At 45.3% G+C, this 22,447-nt stretch overlaps 1 protein-coding gene across 3 annotated transcripts in view; it reads left to right on the forward strand.

Annotated features, from left to right (window-relative positions):
- LOC138798719 (heparan-alpha-glucosaminide N-acetyltransferase-like) overlaps positions 1-22,447 on the forward strand; it is a 222,682-nt gene that overhangs the window by 40,020 nt on the left and 160,215 nt on the right. For all 3 annotated transcript variants that reach the window (XM_069979277.1, XM_069979278.1, XM_069979279.1), the window contains one exon: positions 8,122-8,204. In XM_069979277.1, the coding sequence (XP_069835378.1) occupies positions 8,122-8,204 (83 nt within the window). The remainder of the gene's footprint in view (positions 1-8,121; positions 8,205-22,447) is intronic.

Consider the following 22,447-nt stretch of genomic DNA (forward strand, 5'->3'; position numbering starts at 1 on the left):
AGATTTGTAATTTACTTCTATTTAAAAATCTTAAGTCTTCCAGTACTTATCAGCTGCTGTATGTCCTGCAGGAAATGTTTTCTTTTCAGTCTGACACAGTGCTCTCTGCTGCCACCTCGGTCCAGGACAGGAACTGCCCAGAGCAGTAGCAAATCGCTATAAAAAAACTCTCCTTCTCTGGATAGTTCTTGTCTTGGATAGAGGTGGCAGTAGAGAGCACAATGTCAGACTGGAAAGAATACACCACCTCCTGCAGGACATACAGCAGTAATGGTACATGTGAAAATTTCCACACAGAATCCTAGATGATGCATTTGACTTGATGGGAGTTGCCATATGTACTATCATTCTACTGCAAATGTTTAACCATTGACTGTGAACACGTATTGTCCTGATTTCAGGCTACGGGTGTGTTTGGATCACCAGCAGGAGTCCTGTTCCTAGGAAACTGAATCTTTCCATTCCAAGACAAATGAGACCCTATGTGTAAGGAGTGAGGGCTGGAATACAAGGCCCAGCTGGCCCAGATAGCATAGTAATGATACAATGAAATCCAGCCACTAGCCAGGAAGACTCTGTCATTCATCACCACAGCAAGAATTGAGTTTGGTCATGAGATATTACACCACATAGATACTGGTCTTTTGTCTTGGTGGTTTAACCCTTTAAGGCTCAATCAGTATAATTTCCCCTGCAAGTTATGTTCTAGATCCTTAGGAGCTGAACCACCAATCTGGGTTGGCTTGACTTCTTTATATTTCTTCAAGAATAAGAAACAAAGAGGGAAAAAAAACACATAATATCCCCATGTTTTTCTATAGTTAGGGATTTTCTTGCAATTTTTTAACAGTGCTTAGGGTGGACATAAAAAAAACCCAACAACCTACTGCAATGCACTGCGTTTCTGACAGAGCCCATTGTCAACTGCTCACCCCTCCCTGGTGATATTTTGGCAGATAAAAGGGGCCATTCAGCCAAATGTAGAGCCCCCTTATAGGCCTTACACTTGTGACCAATCCCTTAGGTCTAAAGGACCTAGGGAGTAGAGCCCCCTTATAGGCCTGACTCTTGTGACCAATCCCTTAGGTCTAAAGGACCTAGGGAGTAGAGCCCACTTCTAGGCCTGACTAAAACTTCACTTTTATTTAATTGTACACTAAACTGTAATCGTGAATTGAATAAAAAAATTTAAAAACACATACTCCTGTGCTCCTTTATGCTCCTATCATGCCTTTATACACCAGTTCTTATCACTGATGATTTGTAATCTGTATATATGATAGCTATCAATAGCTTTGCTTCCTGAGGATGTTGTGTATAGCAACGAAACATATTAAAGGAGCTATAGTTTTTCTTTAAGGGTATAAACACACACACCGTATACGCAGCGTATTTACTGCTGCGATTCGCAGCAAATACGCAACAAATACGCAGCAGATTAGATCTAAATAACTGAACACAGCATCAAATCTGCACCATCAAATCTGCTGCAGATCTGCTGCGTATTTGCTGCGTATACGGTGTGTGTGTTTGTACCCTTAGGGTGCGTTCACACCTACAGGATCTTCAGCAGATTTGCAGCAGATTTGATGCTGTGTTCAGTTATTTAAATGAAATCTGCTGCAGAAAATCAGCTGCAGATCCTGTAGGTGTGAACGCACCATTAAGTAGCTACTCTTTGTGCTCTCATCATTCACATATACAGATTACAAATCATCAGTGAAGAGAACTGGTGTGTAAAGGCATAATAGGTGCATGTAATTTGTTAACCTGGCTCCACTTCCTAGGTCCTAAATAGGTAATAAAGTGGTGAATATTGGACCCCCCCCCGGTCAATCACATGACTGCCATCTCTGGGAGTGTTCAGATGGCCTGGGATACACAGGACTTCCTGTGTTTAGACTGCTTGAAAAAAAAAAAGTCTGGCAAAAGTCTAAATACAGGAAGTGCTGTGTTTTCAATAACTAAAAAAATTAATGTAATTTGCAAACTTGCTTTATGTTACATCTACTGTTGACATGTACAGGATCTGCAGCAGATCTGATGGCACAGATATCAATGTAACTAAATGACTGAGCACAGCACCCTAAGGCCATGTTTACACAAGGTTAGTAGTTTCTTATTAATCACGGCCGTTGTTTCACGTTGTGTGAACATGGCCTAAAAGTGCTTGATTTGTGAAAATTTGAAACCATCTTAAGATGCCCTTACACCTAATACTAAAGTCTATCAAACTCGCCAGTGCCAGTGGCTTCAGCCGACGGCAGTGCTTCTCAATTCCAGTTCTCAGGCCTCACCAACAGATCATGTTTTTGTGGATTTTCAACCTTAAACAAAATTGACATTTTTCTTTTTAATTTTGATCTAATATTTATTGATTATAATTATATAGTTTTTGTCCTTTTTGTGTACTGTGAGGTCACATTCTGGCAATAACATAGTTAAAACATCTCTCTGTAGTGAATAATTAAACATCTTATTCTTTTTACGGCCATTTGCCCCATGGGAATTAAAAGTGGCAGGTCTGACCGGCAGGTGCTGAATACAGGAATTAGGAAATGAGTTTTGGTATCTGCACAAGTTCCTATCAATCTCAGCATCTCGCTGCTATCTGTATATAGCATCCAGTCAGGAGGCCACCCCCATTTGTGTAATCTTTGAAGTCCTTTGGGTCAGTCAAGACACATTACTCTGAAAAGCCCTTTAATCCTTTTAGGATCATAAGATAACAGTTAATTTCCTGAAGAACTCCCCAACCCCCTGCAGCTATAAAACTAGGCAGGGTTTTAGCCTGGCATTGCATACATTCGACTTCACTAACCATAGAGACTGATAGGGGGAGACTTATCAAACTGGTGTTAAGTAGAATTGGCTTAAAGGGGTTATCCTGCGCTACAAAAACATGGCCACTTTCCCCCTACTATTGTCTCCAGATTGGGTGGGGTTTTGAAACTCAGTTCCATTGAAGTAAATGGAGCTTAATTGCAAACCGCACCTGAACTGGAGACAACAATAGGGGGAAAAGTGGCCATGTTTTTGTAGCGCTGGATAACCCCTTTAAGCCTCTATTACACGGGGCGACAGGGAGGAGCAAACAAGTGTTGTCAGCTCCTCGTTCCTCGCTCACTGCCGCTGCTATTACACGTGTCAGCAGTCAGCGGGTGAGTACAGCGGGGGCCGCTGGGAGCTGCCTGGGTGGTCGCTAGATTGTTCGGGAAGCCCATAGCAGATAGCAGCGATTTGCTGCCGCCGCTCCTATTCTACAAAGTGACGGCAGCAGATCACTGCTATATTAGTCATTTGTCTTTCAACAAGTTGAAAGACAAACAACAGCAACGATCAGCCGACATTGTTCATGTCAGATGATCGATGTTTTCTATTACTCAAGACAATTATCGCCCGTAATGGCAAATATTCTCCGAATACGGACGATAATCGTTTCATGTAATAGGGCCTTTAGTTGCCCCTAGCAACAAATTCCACCTTTCATTTTCTAAAGAATATGAGAGAAACGAAAAGTGGAATCTGATTGGTTGCTAGGGGCAACTAAGCCTGTTCTACTTTACACCAGTTTGATAAATCTATCCCATAGTGTCTTGACTGACTTGACCAGATTGTTCCTTTACGTATTGTTTCAATGCCGTATGTGGCCATATGGAAGAATGCTTCACGTTTCTTTGAATTACAAGCTTTTGAGCATTTCTGTGAATTGGAAGCATTCCTTATGAGAGCAATTCATACGTTTCCATTAGAAGGATATCTCTGTGAATATCTGAGGCGTTTGGTGTGGCGATGAATGCAAACTTCAAGCTTAATCAAAGCTAAATGAAAGGAGTTGTGCTTGTTGCTATTTGTCTCATTGCAGATGAGGCTCAGCTTGCTGGTTTAGCCTCGGCTATCAGGCATCTGGGAATGACATGTAGATCCATCACAGGGAATTAGACAGAGCATCCTTCCTGCTCTGTTTACATAGTAATTCAATCTGTGCTGAGGCCCAGCAGAGTCTCAGGGTGAAAGCCTCCTTAGATTATAAGGGCTCTGCTTTATTTGCTGCCATGCAAACATTACCAGTGAAATTCACTGGGAAAAGAAGGATGGATCCTGTAGTCAGAAGTAGAATGAGATTTATTTCGTAATCCTTTTGACCAAGTAGAGATGTTATTTTGGGAACCTTATGGTTATACATCCCAAGCTAAAGGAAAACATTGTGCAGGATCCCAGCATGAGATCCCTGATTTCTAGTACTCCAAAACAATGGGTAGATTCATAGGTTTTCATGTCTAGATTGCTCTATGTTACATTAAAATTAAAGCTGCCTCTGACCCTTACATGGAGAATTCTGTGGGGATACCTGATGTTCTGACTATAATTATATCACCTGTAAAATACTAAGAAAATCGGCAATACATTACCTGTTTGGGGTATTTGAGTATCGGAGTAGAACCACTACCTTAGACAACCAGTAATGCTAAAACAAAACCCTCAAAGAATATTTAAGGTAAAATATATTAACTCCTCAGTTATTATAAGAAAATTAAAATATAAACCAATCTCCCCCAAACCGCTTGTACCGTCAGATAGCTGCTTTTAATCCAAGATCTGTCCTGGGCTCCGTTCGGCAGGTGATGCAGTTATTCTCCTTAAAACAACTTTTAATCTGGCAGCCCTGTGTCTAACATCCGGGCTTACATTTATATATGCATTAGGCTGGCACAACCTCTATGTCCCTCCTCCCCACCCTCCTCATCATTAGGAATGCTCCAGGCTGATTACCTCCTATTGCCCACCTGTGTGCATAATGAACATGGGCTGGATCGTTAAGACACCTGTGCAAAGCTCAAACAGCAGTAAATGTTCCTGGATTGTTCCTAATGCTGAGGAGGGCGGGGAGGAGGGAAGGAGAGGTTGTGCCAGCCTAATGCATATACAAATGTAAGCCCCGTCCGTTAGACACAGCGCTGCAATATTAAAAGTAGTTTTTACTAGAATAACTGCATCCCCTGCCGAACGGACCCCAGGACAGGTCTTGGATTAAAAGCAGCTATCTGAAGGTACAAGTGGTTTGGCGGGGACAGATTGTGGGTACAGAGTCACTTTAAAGCATACCTGTCTTTAAAAAAAAAAAAAGTGTAAAATTATAATTTTTTTGTTAGATTAAGCCTTAATGCAGCGTCCCGGTACCCATATCGTAACCTTGAATTGTTGTGTGCCTTAAAATATCTTACTAAGATTTTGAAATTGTGTTTGGGTATAATATGTTTGTTGTGTGTACTGCTATTTTATTTGGCACACTACTAAAGTATATTAGTAGTACAAGGGTTAAAATTGCTGCCTTGTATTTGTCACATGTAAGGACGTAAAGATTTGGTCACATGACACTTCTACAGGCAGGTGAAATGAGCTTTGAGGATTTGTAATTGATTTCACCACTTTCTGCATATAGGGGTGACAGTCACAGTGAAACCGGCATGTAATACGTACTGTTTTTGTATGTGCAGGGTTGCAGTTAAATATTACTTCCAAGTCTACAGTGAAATATAAAACTCACTACATCATTTTAAGTACTTGCCTTTTTGGATCTGGGTATGGAACTTGGAAGAGAAACACCAGAAGAAAACACCAGAAGAAAATGAATTTTTTAATAAAATAAAATGATCAAAAATGTTTGCAAAAAAATTATGAAAAAAAAGGAATTGTTTTATTTTAAGCTTTTAAAACTGGTACAAAATTGAGTGTATGAAAGAAGTCTGGTGAAAATTTTTATTAAAGTTATACAAATTACCAATATGCACTTATTACAGGAAATGCTTATAAAGGGCTTTTTTTTTCCCTGCACTTACTGCTGCATCAAGGCTTCACTTTCTGGATAACATGGTGATGTCACTTCCTGGATAACATGCTGATGTCACTTCCTGGATAAAATGGTGATGTCACTTCCTGGATAAAATGATGATGTCACGCCCCGACTCACAGAGCTGTGTGGGCTGTGGCTGCTGGAGAGGATGATGGCGGAGGGATGCTCAGTGTCCCTCCAGTGCCCTGTGTTCCTCAGTGTCCCTCTGCCATCATCCTCTCCAGCAGCCACAGCCCGCACAGCTCTGGGAGTCGGGTCGTGACATCACCCTGTTATCCGGGAAGTAAAGCCTTAATGCAGTAGTAAGTGCAGGGAAAAAAAGCACTTTATAAGCATTTCCCGTAATAAGTGTATATTGGTGATTTGTATAACTTCTTTACTACTTACTTGGATTAATCCTACCACGAGCACCACCTCCTTACAGAGTGCCGTCTTACTCCTTTATTTTCAGGGGATGTCTTATTTTTCCATGAAGAAAAATTAACGTCAGATGCACAGCAGGGACAGAGCATACAGTATGGCGGCTTCCGGCCACCAGGGGGAGCTCACCATGGCACACTTGTACAGCACAGTAGGGACAGTGCATGGTATGGCGACAGGATAACGTCAGACTGTGTGCAGTTCTACATCTGGTGGTAAGGTACAATGCGGATGGCGGCAGGTGACAGGCCTCTTGATGCCTTGCCTGCACATTTATAAGTGACAGCCATGAAAGGGAACATTGGGGTTGCGAGCAGGTGATGGTCCTCATGTCCTGCATGCAGCTGCTCTGCAGCGGATGGTGAAGGTAGGAGAAAACGGGGGCAGGCTAAAAAAAATCACAGGTGCATGCCCTGGTGTTCTGTTCGGTGGGCATGCTTCCAAACAAAAACTTTGCTAGGTCCTACTCTTGGGGGAGGCCTTATTTTTAGCAATTCAGCAAAACCTCTACTAGGTCTTATTTTCCGGGGATGTCTTATTTTTGGGGAAACAGGGTACCTCAGGCGGCAGATAACACAGCCCTTGAGGGGGGCGGCATCAGCGTCCTGTGTCCTTATCATTACAACTAGTTACGGCTCAGTGCCCAGCCGTGTTTCCTGTCAGTTGCCTCATGAGAAGCGCTGAGGAGGCGCTGGAAGCCTCGTATTCAAAGGTATTCACATCACATAAGACATCGATATAGTGTCTCCTGCTGTTAACCCTTTCAATAATGCAGAGTTATTATACTCTGCATCACTTACACAGTAAAAGTTAACAGCAGCGGGGACGCTATATTATGTTTTCTCTGCACTGCCGAACTCCGAGCTGACCTCAGCACAGTGCAAGAGCAGGAGAAGAGGCATAAAAGTCATGTTCTGCTCTGCTGTTAACTCTTTCTGTATTGCAGAATGTAAGTGATGCACAGTAATACTCTACATTCTGCAGTACTGAAAGAGTTAACAGAGCAGCCCGTTTTATGGCTCTTCTTGGCTCCTGATGTCAGAGGTCAGCAGTTGCGGATTGTTGTTTGTTTTGAAGCTCTCAGGGGGCTCACAGTGGCTCAAACAGTTAAAAAATCTGGTCACACTGTTACCTATAGTGCTGTCCCATACACACTGCGATGCTGCACTGTGCCTGTCCTGGATCTTCTCTCCCTGACTATTGCTCTGAGGTCCCTGCAGTTTAGACTGCTGTCAGGTCACAGGATAGGAGACTCAGCTGAGGCATTAATCATGTTGAATGGGGGGACCTGGGAGTGCTGGAGTTCTTGTATGGGGAATGTGAGGGGCACTATGCACATGGTAATATTACAGGGAATGTGAGGGGCACTATGGGCATGGTAATATTACAGGGAATGTGAGGAGGGCAGGGGGCATAATAATCCTGTAGGGGGAATGTGGGGGAACAGGGATATAATGCTGAAATGCAATTTTTCAGCTCATTCAAGTACAGCTGCTAGTACTGCTTCATCTGTGTCTTGGTGTATTTTTTCTGCTTATTTAACATAAAAATAGAAAATCAAGATTTAAATCTAGAATTGTCTCAAAATTAAAAAGAGATAAAAAAAAAGAGATTTTATTTTTTGGCCATATCGCCCAGTGTGTGTGTATGTGTGTGTGTGTGTGTGTGTGTGTGGGGGGGCAGGGGGGGGGGAGGGGGCGCTTTGTCAGTTCTCGCCTCAGGCGGCAGAAAAGCTAGAATCGGCCCTGAGGGTACTACCTAAACAGTAAAAACTCTGCCACGAAGCTGTAGACAAAGCTGTGCACATACTTTCAGTAAATGACTCCTCGCCATCTATTTAATTACAGGAACCAGATGAATCTGTTGTCCAAAGCCAAAGTGCCGATACCCCGAAACACAGACGGCTGCTTTCTCTGGATACATTTAGAGGGTAATGTTTAATATAATTCATAAGCTGTCCTTGTGTTTATGTCTGTAGAGTAATATTATGGAGCTTCTTATATACAATATCGACACTCTCATATAAATTGAAATGCAACAATATCATAAAAGAGATTTTTCTGGCGATGTGAAGGTAAAAAGGCTTTGTGACTTGTTACATGAATGCTATCTATATTGATCGAACTGAACACTGCAGCTTTATCTCTTAATCTCTATTAGTCAGAACATTTTATGTGCCTTGTGTCTCACCATAAAACAGAAGCTTTGACCAAGTGTGGTGTCCCAAAGTTAAGTGGCCTAGGCACCTGTCGTAAACTAAAGTTTCACCACTAGGCATTTTTTCTAAACCTTATTATTTCCTTGCACAGCTGAAGTAAGCAAAGGGTTACTGTTATTGTTATACCAGGTGTTCTGTGCTGACCTATAGGAGATGCCCTTTCTTTCTCTACCTATCCTTGCTCTCCACACACACACACACACACAGCCCCTGGGGAAGTAGTTAGTTAGCCCCGTGTGGGAGGAAGTCAGTGTTCAGTTGAGTGTGTTTATCTATTATACCTGTAATGCAGTGCTAGACACTACAAGAGGTAGAAAAGTCGGGGATAACCTTAGCCCACGCTGAGAACCACTCTACAAAGGGCAGGGCAGTATCCTACTACACAAGAGGAACTAGCCTGGATAGAACAAAACTACCAGAAGGTCTACGTATTCTATCTCACAGTGCAAGTTAACCAGGACACCCTCGGACACTTAGGGTGCCATTAGACGGGCCGATAGGGGCCCGATAACAACTGTAAACGAGCGCCGATCTGCTAGATTGGCACTCGTTTACTGGGCCTATTACACGGCTCGATAATCGTTTAACATGGGCTGCAAGGACATCGTTACCGATGTCCTTGCAGCCCTTTCTTAAACGTATACATTACAGGCTGACAGGCCGCTTTAAAGCTAGAGCGCACGGGAACGGGGGAGAAGCGGACCGCAGGAGCAGCCCTGGAGCATGGATAGGTAATGTAGATCGGCAGTCGCCGACTGCGCACCGCTATTACATGTAGCGGTGTGTGGTCGGCGCCCGACAATTATAGGTTCTAACCTACACTCACCGGCCACTTTATTAGGTACACCATGCTAGTAACGGGTGGTCTTCTGCTGCTGTAGCCCATCTGCCTCAAAGTTCGACGTACTGTGCGTTCAGAGATGCTCTTCTGCCTACCTTGGTTGTAACGGTTGGCTATTTGAGTCACTGTTGCCTTTCTATCAGCTCGAACCAGTCTGCCCATTCTCCTCTGACCTCTGGCATCAACAAGGCATTTCCGCCCACAGAACTGCCGCTCACTGGATGTTTTTTCTTTTTCGGACCATTCTCTGTAAACCCTAGAGATGGTTGTGCGTGAAAATCCCAGTAGATCAGCAGTTTCTGAAATACTCAGACCAGCCCTTCTGGCACCAACAACCATGCCACGTTCAAAGGCACTCAAATCACCTTTCTTCCCCATACTGATGCTCGGTTTGAACTGCAGGAGATTGTCTTGACCATGTCTACATGCCTAAATGCACTGAGTTGCCGCCATGTGATTGGCTGATTAGAAATTAAGTGGTAACGTGCAGTTGGACAGGTGTACCTAATCAAGTGGCCGGTGAGTGTATATCAACAATCAGCCGATGACAACGATCATCGGCTGATCATTGTCTTTATTACACGGAGCAGCCGAATCGTTCTGTGTTATAGTACCCTAAGCTTCATTCAAGTAACCACGGCTGGGGTTTGTATCACAGGATGAGTAGCAGTAGGATGAGTACTTTGACACTGTAGGCAGGGGTGATTCTAGCCTCTCTGCTGCCCGAGGCGAACTATAGAATGACGCCCCCCCCCCCCCGTCAATCCGCCCACATTATAATCCACTACTGCCCCCCCCCACTGCTGTCCCCAATAAACATAATGTTTGGTCCCTTGCTGCACAGAGGATGTCAGGAGAGGAGGAGGCTGACTTTATAGGAGAGGTCCCAGCAGCACAGAGGATGTCACGAGAGGAGGGGGCTAATCCTATAGGAGAGGTCCCAGCAGCACAGAGGATGTCAGGAGATGAGGGTGCTAATCCTATAGGAGAGGTCCCAGCAGCACAGAGGATGTCAGGAGAGGAGGGTGCTAATCCTATAGGAGAAGTCCCAGCAGCACAGAGGATGTCAGGAGAGGAGGGTGCTGATCTTTTAGGAGATGGTCCCCCTCTTCCCCCCTTATAGATGGTCCCCCTCTTCCCCCCTTATAGATGGTCCCCCTCTTCCCCCCCTTATAGATGGTCCCCTCTCCCTTATAGATGGTCCCCCTCTCCCCCCCTTATAGATGGTCCCCCTCTCCCCCCTCCCTTATAGATGGTCCCCCTCTCCCCCCTCCCTTATAGATGGTCCCCCTCTTTCCCCTCCCTTATAGATGGTCCCCCTCTTCCTTCCTTATAGATGGTCCCCCTCTTCCCCCCCCCCTTATAGTTGGTCCCCCTCTTCCCTCTCTCCCCCCCTTATAGATGGTCCCCCTCTCCCCCCCCTTATAGATGGTCCCCCTCTTCCCCCCCCCCATATAGATGGTCCCCCTCTTCCCTCTCTCCCCCTCCCTTATAGATGGTCCCCTCTCCCTTATAGATGGTCCCCCTCCCCCCCTTATACATGGTCCCCCTCTCCCCCCTCCCTTATAGATGCCCCCTTATAGATGGTCCCCCTCTTTCCCCCTCCCTTATAGATGGTCCCCCTCTCCCCCTTATACATGGTCCCCCTCTTCCCCCCCCTTATAGACGGTCCCCCTCCCGCCCCTCCCTTATAGATGGTCCCCCCCTTATAGATGGTCCCCCTCTTTCCCCCCTCCCTTATAGATGGCCCCCCCTTATAGATGGTCCCCCTCTTTCCCCCCTCCCTTATAGATGGCCCCCCCCTATAGATGGTCCCCCTCTTCCCTCTCCCCCTCCCTTATAGATGGTCCCCCCCCCTTATAGATCGTCCCCCTCTTTCCCCCCTCCCTTATAGATCGTCCCCCTCTTTCCCCCCTCCCTTATAGATGGTCCCCCTCTCCCCCCCCCCCCTGCACAGCAGATAAAACAAAAACAAAAAACAGCACACAACTCACCTGCCCTCCGTTCCCCCGTCGAGCCTCTCTGGTCTGGTCCCGGCTGATGTGCGGCTGCCCGGGGTGTCCCGTCCTGTCCCCGGCAGCGCGCGCATCACAGAGCTCCCCGTGCGCCTGTGCCTGTGACTTCCGGCGCACGGGGAGCTCTCTGATGCGCGCGCTGCCGGGGACAGGACGGGACACCCCGGGCAGCCGCACATCAGCCGGGGGACTAAGGCTGCATTCCCACGTTCCGTGATCCTGACGGATCACGGACGTGGAATGCATGTACTGGAGCCCCCCCGCCCCCGGGAAGTATCTGTAATGAGATGCTGTGAGCGGGGGAGACTGTATTCATAAGCGCCGCGCTGTAGTATCAGCACCGCGCGGCTGATTTAGTACAGCGCGGCGCTTATGAATACAGTCTCCCCCGCTCACAGCATCTCATTACAGATACTGCCCGGGGGCGGGGGGGCTCCAGTACATGGTACAGTCAGGGCCGTTTTAATACATTGGTGGGCCCAGTGCACAGCCCTCAAGAGTGGGCCCCCCCCCCTTACCTTTCTGCACATTGTATAATGTACTGAATTTGCCCCCACACTGTATCAAGAGCCCCAATACATACAGTAGTTACCTTATAACACTATTTCCACCATTCAGTGATTACATATTACATAAAAACTGCACTAAACAAAACAGAAAGATATCACCATTGATACCATTACATAATACCGCCATACCATGACCCCTATCAGTACAAGCCTATAACAGAGTGAAGTTACATCCAGTGACTCACCGGAGGCGTCTTCTCCGATCAGAGTCTGTCACCTTTTCTTTTTCTCTCCATCCAGCGTGGGCCACCTTGAAGTCTTCTCCTGGCTGTGAATCTTCTCTCCAGAATCTGCCAGACAAATATTTTAGGCTCCAACACATACAGTAGTTAGGTCCCTTGTACCCCTATACAGTAGTTACACCCCTCTGTACTCCTACATAGTTACACCCCTCTGTGCCTCCATAGTTTTAAGGTGTCCCTGTAGTATATAGACCCTCATGTGCTCCTCCAGTTATATACAGCCCTCCTGTGCGCTCCCCCATTAGTATATAGCCCCCCTGTGCACTCTCCCCAGTAGTATATAGCCCCCTGTGCTCACCCACAATAGTATATAGCCCCCCTGTGCTCTCCCCCAATAGTATATAGCCCCCCTATGCTCTCCCACAATAGTATATAGCCCCCCTGTGCTCTCCCACAATAGTATATAGCCCCCCTGTGCTCTCCCACAATAGTATATAGCCCCCTGTGCTCTCCCCCAATAGTATATAGCCCCCCTGTGCTCTCCCACAATAGTATATAGCCCCCCTGTGCTCTCCCACAATAGTATATAGCCCCCCTGTGCTCCCCCTCAATAGTATATAGCCCCCCTGTGCTCTCCATAATATATAGCCCCCTGTGCTCTCCCCCATAGTATATAGACCCCTGTGCTCCCCAATAGTATATAGCTCCCCTGTGCTCCCCAATAGTATATAGCCCCGGTGCTCCCCAATAGTATATAGCTAACCTGTGCTCCCCAATAGTATATAACCCCCTGTGCTCCCCCATAGTATATAGCCCCCTGTGCTCCCCCAGAGTATATAGCCCCCTGTGCTCCCCAGTAGTATATAGCCCCCTGTGCTCCCCATAGTATATAGCTCCCCTGTGCTCCCCCATAGTATATAGCTCCCCTGTGCTCCCCCATAGTATATAGCCCCCTGTGCTCCCCCAAAGTATATAGCTCCCCTGTGCTCCCCCATAGTATATAGCTCCCCTGTGCTCCCCAATAGTATATAGCCCCCTGTGCTTCCCAATAGTATATAGCTCCCCTGTGCTCCCCAATAGTATATAGCTCCCCTGTGCTCCCCCATAGTGTATAGCCCCCTGTGCTCCCCCATAGTATATAGCTCCCCTGTGCTCCCCCATAGTATATAGCCCCCTGTGCTCCCCCATAGTATATAGCCCCCTGTGCTCCCCAATAGTATATAGCCCCCGTTCTCCCCCATAGTGTATAGCCCCCTGTGCTCCCCCATAGTATATAGCTCCCCTGTGCTCCCCCATAGTATATAGCCCCCTGTGCTCCCCCATAGTATATAGCCCCCTGTGCTCCCCCATAGTATATAGCCCCCTGTGCTCCCCCAAAGTATATAGCTCCCCTGTGCTCCCCCATAGTATATAACTCCCCTGTGCTCCCCAATAGTATATAGCCCCCTGTGCTTCCCAATAGTATATAGCTCCCCTGTGCTCCCCAATAGTATATAGCTCCCCTGTGCTCCCCCATAGTGTATAGCCCCCTGTGCTCCCCCATAGTATATAGCTCCCCTGTGCTCCCCCATAGTATATAGCCCCCTGTGCTCCCCCATAGTATATAGCCCCCTGTGCTCCCCAATAGTATATAGCCCCCGTTCTCCCCCATAGTATATAGCCCCCTGTGCTCCCCAATAGTATATAGCCCCCGTTCTCCCCCATAGTATATAGCTCCCCTGTGCTCCCCAATAGTATATAGCCCCCGTTCTCCCCCATAGTATATAGCCCCCTGTGCTCCCCAATAGTATATAGCCCCCGTTCTCCCCCATAGTATATAGCTCCCCTGTGCTCCCCAATAGTATATAGCCCCCGTTCTCCCCCATAGTATATAGCCCCCTGTTCTCCCCCATAGTATATAGCCCCCTGTGCTCCCCAATAGTATATAGCTCCCCCTCCCATATAACATTGAAAAAAACAAACACTGTTACTCACCTGGGTCCACGCGTTCCTCTTCTCTTCCCTCCTGTGGCCGCACTTCCTGTGGTCACAAGAGGCTGCACTCCCCTTACCCTCGCGCCGACGCTTCAGTGACGTCGGGCGCTAGAGGGAGAGTGCGGTCTCTTGTGACCGCAGGAAGTGCGGCCACAAGAGTGACTGACAGGGAGGGAGCCAATGGCTCTCTCTCTGTCAGTGTCGCTGCTGCTGCAGCGCTGAAGCGCCGCAGCAGCAGCGGACGGGGGCCGCGGCGGACGGGGGGGCCCGGCAGGGGGCGCCATGGAGGGGTAAGTAGATTACCCATCCATGGCGCTCCCCCCTGACAGGCTGGTGGCCGGAGCCCTGTGCGACCGCACTGGTCGCACATAGCAACGGCCGGCCTGCTCGGGGGGCCCCTTTAACCAGTGGGCCCGGTGCACGTGCACCATGTGCCTTCTGGTTAAAGCGGCCCTGGGTACAGTCAGTGGCGGATTATAATGTGGGCGGCCGCCCGAACCGCTCATATTATAATCTGCCACTGAATGCCGCCCCCATGAAGATAGCTGGTGGCGCCGCCTGAGGCAGACGATTCAGGTCGCCTCATCATTGCGGCGCCCCTGACTGTAGGGACTGTAGGGACATTAGTCTAAACATGGGTACAAGTATCTCTATCACTCTCAAGTATCTCTCCAAAGTTCCGGCAGAGCACAGTACTACATTGGGTTCGGACTCCCTTGACAAACTCCTCTTCTCTATGCTGCTCCACTCTACTCTAAACTCTCTAAGCACCGCTACAACTACCTCTACTCTACGCTTTCAGGCATCTCTGTAGCACAAACCAAGTTGAAGCAAAAGTCTTTATTAAGATTATTTATTTGCTGCCAAAGTGTTTGTATACTTAAAGAGACTGTGCAGTAAAGCTGTTTTATTTTTTCATCACTGGGACTACCGGCCATATACAAAGCAGGTTTCACATCACACCTGTGTGCTGAACTAGCACTGGCGTCACGACAACCACCATCACTGGCCGTGTATTACAAAAGGAAAAGAAACACACCACCCAAGAATTCCTCTTATGCAGGTCTTTAGTTCTTTGTTAGAAAAGCATAAATGCTTAGAATGCTCATTGGCTTATTTGGCGACCACAAATCATTCAGATCTGATAAAATGTTTGACACAACTCTGTAGTACTAGTTACTAGCGTTAATTTTTTGGAACTTTTACATTGCTATCCTATACTCAGATGCCACAGCCATGTTGGCTGATGGTTTAGCAGTGATTGGCCGGCCACACCGGGTGACCTGGGTGTATATGTAGTGCTGTACTACCCTGCAGAGAAGACACAGAAGGGCTGGATATTATTGCATGATTTTTTTGACTAATTTTATTACTATAACTTGTGGCTTGAAAACTCTTTTTTTCTGTATAGTACTTGTTCTCTGGTGATTTTATGCAGCAGTTATGTAGATGAGGTGACAGATTCAATAAGATATAGTGGCAGAGGTGAAGGAGAAGCTGTATGGTTTGCATCAGGGCTTTCTGCAGAGCTCATTTATCTAACAGCAAGCTGCAAAGAGTTCACTTATTTCCTTCTAATTTGCTGCAGAGATTTTCTGTCCAGTCATGGTACAGAGACTGCCAGCCAGGCTTTAGAAGCTGCAGAGCATAGGGTAATTGTAGGATATTGTCCTGTCCTAGAATAACAGCCTCCATTAGTCATACTAATTCTAATAATAGCTCTTATTTATATCACACCATATGGCCAGATGTAAGGGACTGTGATGCATAACATGTTTTTAAAGTAAGGAGTGCAGAATCTGCTAGAGAAACATGTTCATTTTCTTGCCATAGCAAATGTAATATGAGGCCTTTCTCTGTGCCTCATATGGTAGTTAGCCCGCATGTGCCCCCAGATATTAGTTAGGCCCCCTCTGTGCATCCTTTTAGTAGTTAGTCTCCCTCTGTGCATCGTATAGTAGTTAGGCCCATCTGTGCTCCTATGTAGTAGTTAGGTCCCTCTGTGCTCCCACATGTTAGTTAGGCCCCTTTTTATCACTATAATAGATAGGCCTCCAGTAGGAAGTATCTCCCATATAGCCATCCACCCTATAGGAAGTCCCTCTAGTAGTTGGCCCCCCAGTAAACATTATCTCCTATGGAGTCACTCAAGCAGTGAAGCTCAGAAGGCAACAGCAGTTTTTCGTGGCTGGAGGCATAATACTGCCTGCGGCCACAAGAGTTACTAGCTGGGCAGGAAGCCAATGGCTCCTCGCTCTGTCAGTGTGCTGCATGTAACTATAACTGTACATGAACAGTGTGCTGCTGTAATTTTTTTGTGTTTACATATGTGTTGCAACCATGGCAGCAAGTACATGCTCACTAATTCACTGTTTATGTGTTATACTGTAGATGGTAATGAGTTATACTGTAGATGGTAATGAGTCATTTCTTTATGTGAATTCCTTTCCTCTGTTGTCTAGTTGTTGGTTCAATAGTTCTTTGACAATCAATTTACATTTATCTAATATGTATGGGCGCCATTTGAGTAAAGAAAGGGATGCCTTGGCTCATCGCCTGGATTTGTTAAAGTCTTAGTTCTGTATTTTGTGGTAGTACATCCTAGTTGAGCAGTTGCTCACTACTAAAATTCCCAGAATGCATATCTTACTCTCAAATCTTCATCACAGTCCTCCCACTGTGCCTACTGCCCTCCCCTAGCACTTCTGCACTTCTGCCAGTTTCCCATCCTTAGCTTTTGCAGAATATCTATTTCCACTGTAGACTATTGTACAGTGAAGTTGTAGAACCTGATTTTACTCCTTGTCTGCTAAGAGAGATAGTGAGATAGTGAGATAGTCAGAGATTTGAAAGACTCAGGGGGGTGGGAGACAAGTTCCAACCAAGCCTACTGTGACATCAGAGCATGATGCGTTGTTACAGAAGAGAAAGAGGAGCTGGGGGAAATACTAATTTTGTAGTCCTTCTATTTTTCATTTCCTGTTAGTGGTCAAGTACTGAAAAGCCACTGAAGCCAATACTATTAGTGATAACAATATATTAGTAAGTTATATGACTTGGGGTGGTGGTTTTATTTAAATACATTTTTCTGATATTGGAGTAACCCTTTAATGAGTTACATAACATTCCAGAAAGCATTGAATAAAAGTAGATCAAAACTTACATCTAAATAGAAATCATAGCAATAACGCTAGAGATAAAGGAGTGCACTCACCCTGTTAAAATCTTCATCTTTTATTTGTATATCTCTTTAAAACCATTGACATGGTAAGCAGATAGCGGGGACGCCAACACCTCTGGATCACAATGGTGACTTTGTATCGGTAAATAAAAATTATACCAATGAATCACTATGCAGACAGCTTTATAGATAAAAATAAAAAAAGTTATAGGGGTCAAATTAAAAAGCATCAAAAACATATGATTGAAATAGACAAAAAAATTAAAACAAACTAAAATCGCTGCAGTGGGAAGGGGTTAACGTCATAAATTGTGGTCCAATGAGACAGACAGCAGTTGGAAGTTTCTTTATTCTGCATCCTTGCCAGCTGACTTAGATTCCAATCAAATAAGCATCGCTATAACATCCATTATGTCTGATGTAAACTTTCTTGTCTCCATGGCATCGGATTGCAGCAGATTCCTCATAAAAGACAGGTGCATGTGTTTTATAAGTCCTCCACACATTCTGCCTTGTAATAAACTGCCTGTTACCAGACAAACCTGTCAAGAAAAATTAACTGCAGGCTTTAAAGCTGATCCAGAAGCGATTTCACTATGTAGAAGTCTTCTGCTGTTAACTATATGGACGTCTCCTATGCTGCAAACCTTCTCAATTACCAAACCCTGAAATCTATATTGAATAGTGCACCATACCTAGTATTAAGCAGTTATTCTGGGAACTTGGTTTATTGTGAAGATAATTCATGTCTTTAATGTATCAGATAGAAAAAAAAAAAACAAGGAAAAATGGATTCCACTAGAAATTCAGCCTCTCCTATTTCTTCAATAGGATTTCTCTTGCGCCTCTCCTCTCTGCTCAAAGCATGAACATGCTTGAACATGAACAGAGGCGCAAGACCAATCCTATTGAAGAAATAGGACAGGCCGACTTTTGAGCAGAATCCGCCACGCAGACTCCACCTTTTTTAATCAGTGTGCAACGGCCCTTACCTCCCAAACAAAATGGTATTATGGGGGTATTAAGTGGGTGAGCACATGGTGTTTTTATGTGGGCATAACACTGAGTAATAACAGGGCTGCAGCCCCCACTAGGGCTAATGTCCAGCTTGTGGTTGGTTGAAGATGCAGCATGATATTAGGATCAAACTCTTTGGACATTAAAACATGCTTGACTCAAGCTACAATTTGTTGTTTTCAATGGTCCATCTTTTGTCTCCTGCTTTATGGTAGAGATTAGCCGGGTTCTGCCATTGGTACTCCAGTTGTTGTTCAAGAGTTTGCCCCTTGTTTTTTGAGACCATTTGAGCTGAGCTGAAACCCCCTCCCCTCTTTGACGAGGTTTCACCCTGGTGCTGATCGATTAAGGTAAAAGAAAACAGCAATGTACATGATGGTACATTCGCTTTAATAAAAATCCAGTAGTTATTAGTACTTATCAGTTGTTGTATGCCCGGGAGAAGATTGTTTAGTGTTTCCAGTCAGGCATACTGCCACCTCTGTCCTTGCTCTGGATAGTAACTGACACGGACAGGAATAGAAACAAAGAGCACGTGTTAAGGCCCTATTACATGAATCGATTATTGGCCATACTTGGCCGATTATCGGTCATCACGGACGATAATTGCTTTGTGTAATAAAAGGCAACGTTCAGCCGACATGCACAATGTTGGCTCATCTTTGTATTTCAATGTCTTTCAACATGTTGAAAGACAAACGACCACGATAGCAAAGATCTTCTGCCGTTGCTTGGTGTAACAGGAGCGGTGGCAGCACAGTACTGCTATCTTCTATGGGATGACGATTGCCCAGGTAGCCCTCCCGAACAAGGAGCGCTGATCTGACAGGTTAGCACTAGCTTGCTGTGAAGGTCGGGCCCATGTAATAGGGGCTTCAGACTGGAATGAACTGCACAGCTTCCACAGGGACACAGCAGCTGATAGGTATTGGAAGACTTGCGCTTTTTCAGAACAGAAGTAAAGAAGAAAAACCTCTGTAATGAGATCTACGAAGAAGTTATTAGTTGTTTCAAAAGGGTTGTAAAGTTTTTCCATAGTATTTTTCACTTAAGAGGATGTTTAGTGTTTCTTTAATGTAGTCCCTTTAGGGACTATATTAATCACAGTAACACCGGGTCTTATTACCATACCTTTATTTTTCTGAAGGTTTTTCAGAGCCAGTTGTTCAAATTTACTTAAATTGTGTCCACCCCATGACCTTTGTGACCTTTTTGGAATTAGGACCAATATCATTACATTCGGTGAACACTGTAGAAAGGAATGCCCTGACATGGTGTCCTTGGCTGTTCTGGGGGTAAAAAGTAGGTAGAGGTTTTATATTTTTTGATGAGTGGTCACATCTGGTTATACGAAGGTATTCTTTTTTTTTTTTTTTTTCTTTCTTGTATTTGACAATGTAAATTAGTGTGTAAATCCAAAAAGACCTCAAGCTTATTTGCTATTTTTACTGGGCAGGAGGATAGGAGTTTCCCTAGAAGTGTAATATTATAGGGAATAAGATGGTATTTGAATAAATTAAAAGAAATGGATTTGGTTATTTGCATTCAGTATTACTCGAGTCAGGGCAGCTGAAGAAGTTGGACGCAGCCCTAGGGAGTCCTAGAAAACTTGGATAAATACGGTTGTAGGCAGTCCAGGCAGTTCTGGGGCTGCATCCAACTTCTTCAACCGCCGGTGTTCAAATGTTAACGATCGAGTTGCACTCATCTCTAGCACTACCTCTTTAAAGGAGACCTGTCACCCCCGTGCCGGGGTGACAGGCTCCCAACCCCCAGCTAGATCCCCTTATACTGACCTCATCTCGCCCAGTCCCGCTCCCGGAGCCGGTCCTGGGACAGACATATCCTGTCCAGAAGCCGGCGCGCGTGCTGTAGAGATAGGTCTGGCGTCCATAGAGAATAAATGGAGCCGTGCGCGCGCTGCAGAGATGAGTCCGGCTCCATTAATTCTCTATGGATGCCAGGCCCATATCCACAGCGCGTGCTCCGGCTTCTGACCAGGATACCTCCGTCCCGGCTCCGGCTCCGGGAGCGGGACTCGGCGAGATGAGGTCAGTATAAGGGGATCTAGCTGGGGGTCGGGAGCCTGTCACCCCGGCACGGGGGGGGGACAAGTCCTCTTTAAGAACTCTATAATTTCTGACAGTATCAATACATTCAATAGGAACATTCTATAGGCTTTTACATCAAATTCACTGGGTGTTCACACAGTCTGCATGTACATCTTGTGACTGTCACCAAATCGTGTTGTCTTGAAATGCTGGTTATCTCACATGATACATCTGAAATTAGAGATACGTTAAGAAAGGATATCTCTATATCTTATTATCCAGATCATTAAACATTATAGTCATATTTATTTGTTTCCTCATCAGAAAAATGTCTGCTTATCGTTTCATCTTATGGTTGTCTTCTGTTCCTTCAGTTGTCTTAAATTTCTTCAGTTTTTGAAATAATCCAGTATCATTTAAAGGGGTATCACATCACAAACATGTATGGCCTATATCACCTCTAGGACCCACATCTATTTTGAGAACAATATCACGGACCTCCTTCCTAATGCTCAGTGCTTACTGTGTTCAGGGTTGGAATGTGTACTTGCTTTCTCAACCACTAACTTGCCTTTCTGGAATTGCATGCATGTGTTTACCAGTGTCTCTTACCCAAAGAAGGGTTTGGCACAACCTTAAAGTGATATTCCACTCAGGTAAAATACATTTGAAATCATCCCCCCTCTTGGAGACTAATAATTCATTCCATACATTCATACATTCCATTCCATATTCCTGTTTCCTTTCCCCAGTTCTGAGCTGCTACTTTCTGCTGAAGACACAGAAAACTGTGTCCCCAGTGTCCTTCTAGTTTCTCCCTGCTCCCCGCAGCTGCAGCTGGCACGTCAGTAGCCGTCTGTGCAGTGAAAGGCTGCTCAGCCAATCACTGACTGCAGCTTTGTCTCATCTCAGGCCAGTTATTGGCTGATCGGCCTGTCATGTCAAAGACCGCTTCAGCAGTGCCAGCAGTGATGACCGCGTAGAGGTAAGTTAAAAACGTTATTATTTTCTGTGTACAGCAAGGGCTGCACGGACATCGCTTACAATGTCCATGCAGCCCTTGATTCCTTTAAATGTCGTGTCATGTAATACGGCCCTTAATCACAGTAAGGTCACAAGTAACTTGACCTTAGATTAACTCTCCTGCATTACACTGTGCAGATACAGCCAGACAGGAAACCTGCTTACATGAGCCATTTTGGAAAGGAGGGGGAGGAGGGGAAAATAGAGTGAACAGCTCACACACAGTTTTCTGTGTCTTCAGTAGAAAGTGGCAGCCCTGAACTGGTGGAAGAAGACAGAAAAAGTAATGACATGTATGGGATAAATTGTTAGTTTCCACTGGACATTGGAAGCAAGTGAGACACTTTTCCTAGGAGGACCATACAGTAGGTCTACAGAGGCAAGGAGCATATTTAGATTTTGGAACCTACTAGATAATTACAACAATACAAATTACAGAGAACAACTACTATAAGGCTGTGTTTACACTACGTAAAACAACAGCCGTAGTCCTCGCCGTAAAACTACGGCCGTTGTTTTAAGATTCCCTCAAATGCAATGCAATGTAACTACGGCTGTTAAATGCACACTACGTATCATATAACGACCGTTGTATATACGTCCCCGTGAAAAATGAACATGTCAATTATTTCCGGCCGGTAATGCTGCAACAATGGCCATGGATTTCAATGCGGCCGCGAACTTAAAACTTATATCTGCTGAATTAAACTTGATTTTGATGTAAAAAAATTTCTGAGTGGTTTCTCGGGTTGGGCGCAGTATTTAAAGTAAATGACCTGTTTCATCCCGCTTAAAAATATGCTAGGAAGCAAATTAAACAACGGCCGTAGTTTCACGACTAGCCCGTACGCTCGTAATTCTATGGCCGTAGGTTCGGTCGCAAAAGTCCGGCCGGTGAAAACAACGGCCGTTATTTTACGTAGTGTGAACATAGCCTAACACATGATCACATGATTAAGCGATGCTGGAAAGAATAGGAGACAACCACAGGATGAATTGATAAGCAGATATTTTTCTGATAAGGAAGCAAGAAATATGACTATGGTGTTCAATCATCTGCATAATGAGATAAAAGAAGAAATGCACAGGTATGATGTTTTTT

The sequence above is a fragment of the Dendropsophus ebraccatus genome, chromosome 8, assembly GCF_027789765.1.
Source record: "Dendropsophus ebraccatus isolate aDenEbr1 chromosome 8, aDenEbr1.pat, whole genome shotgun sequence".
Lineage (NCBI taxonomy): Eukaryota > Metazoa > Chordata > Amphibia > Anura > Hylidae > Dendropsophus > Dendropsophus ebraccatus.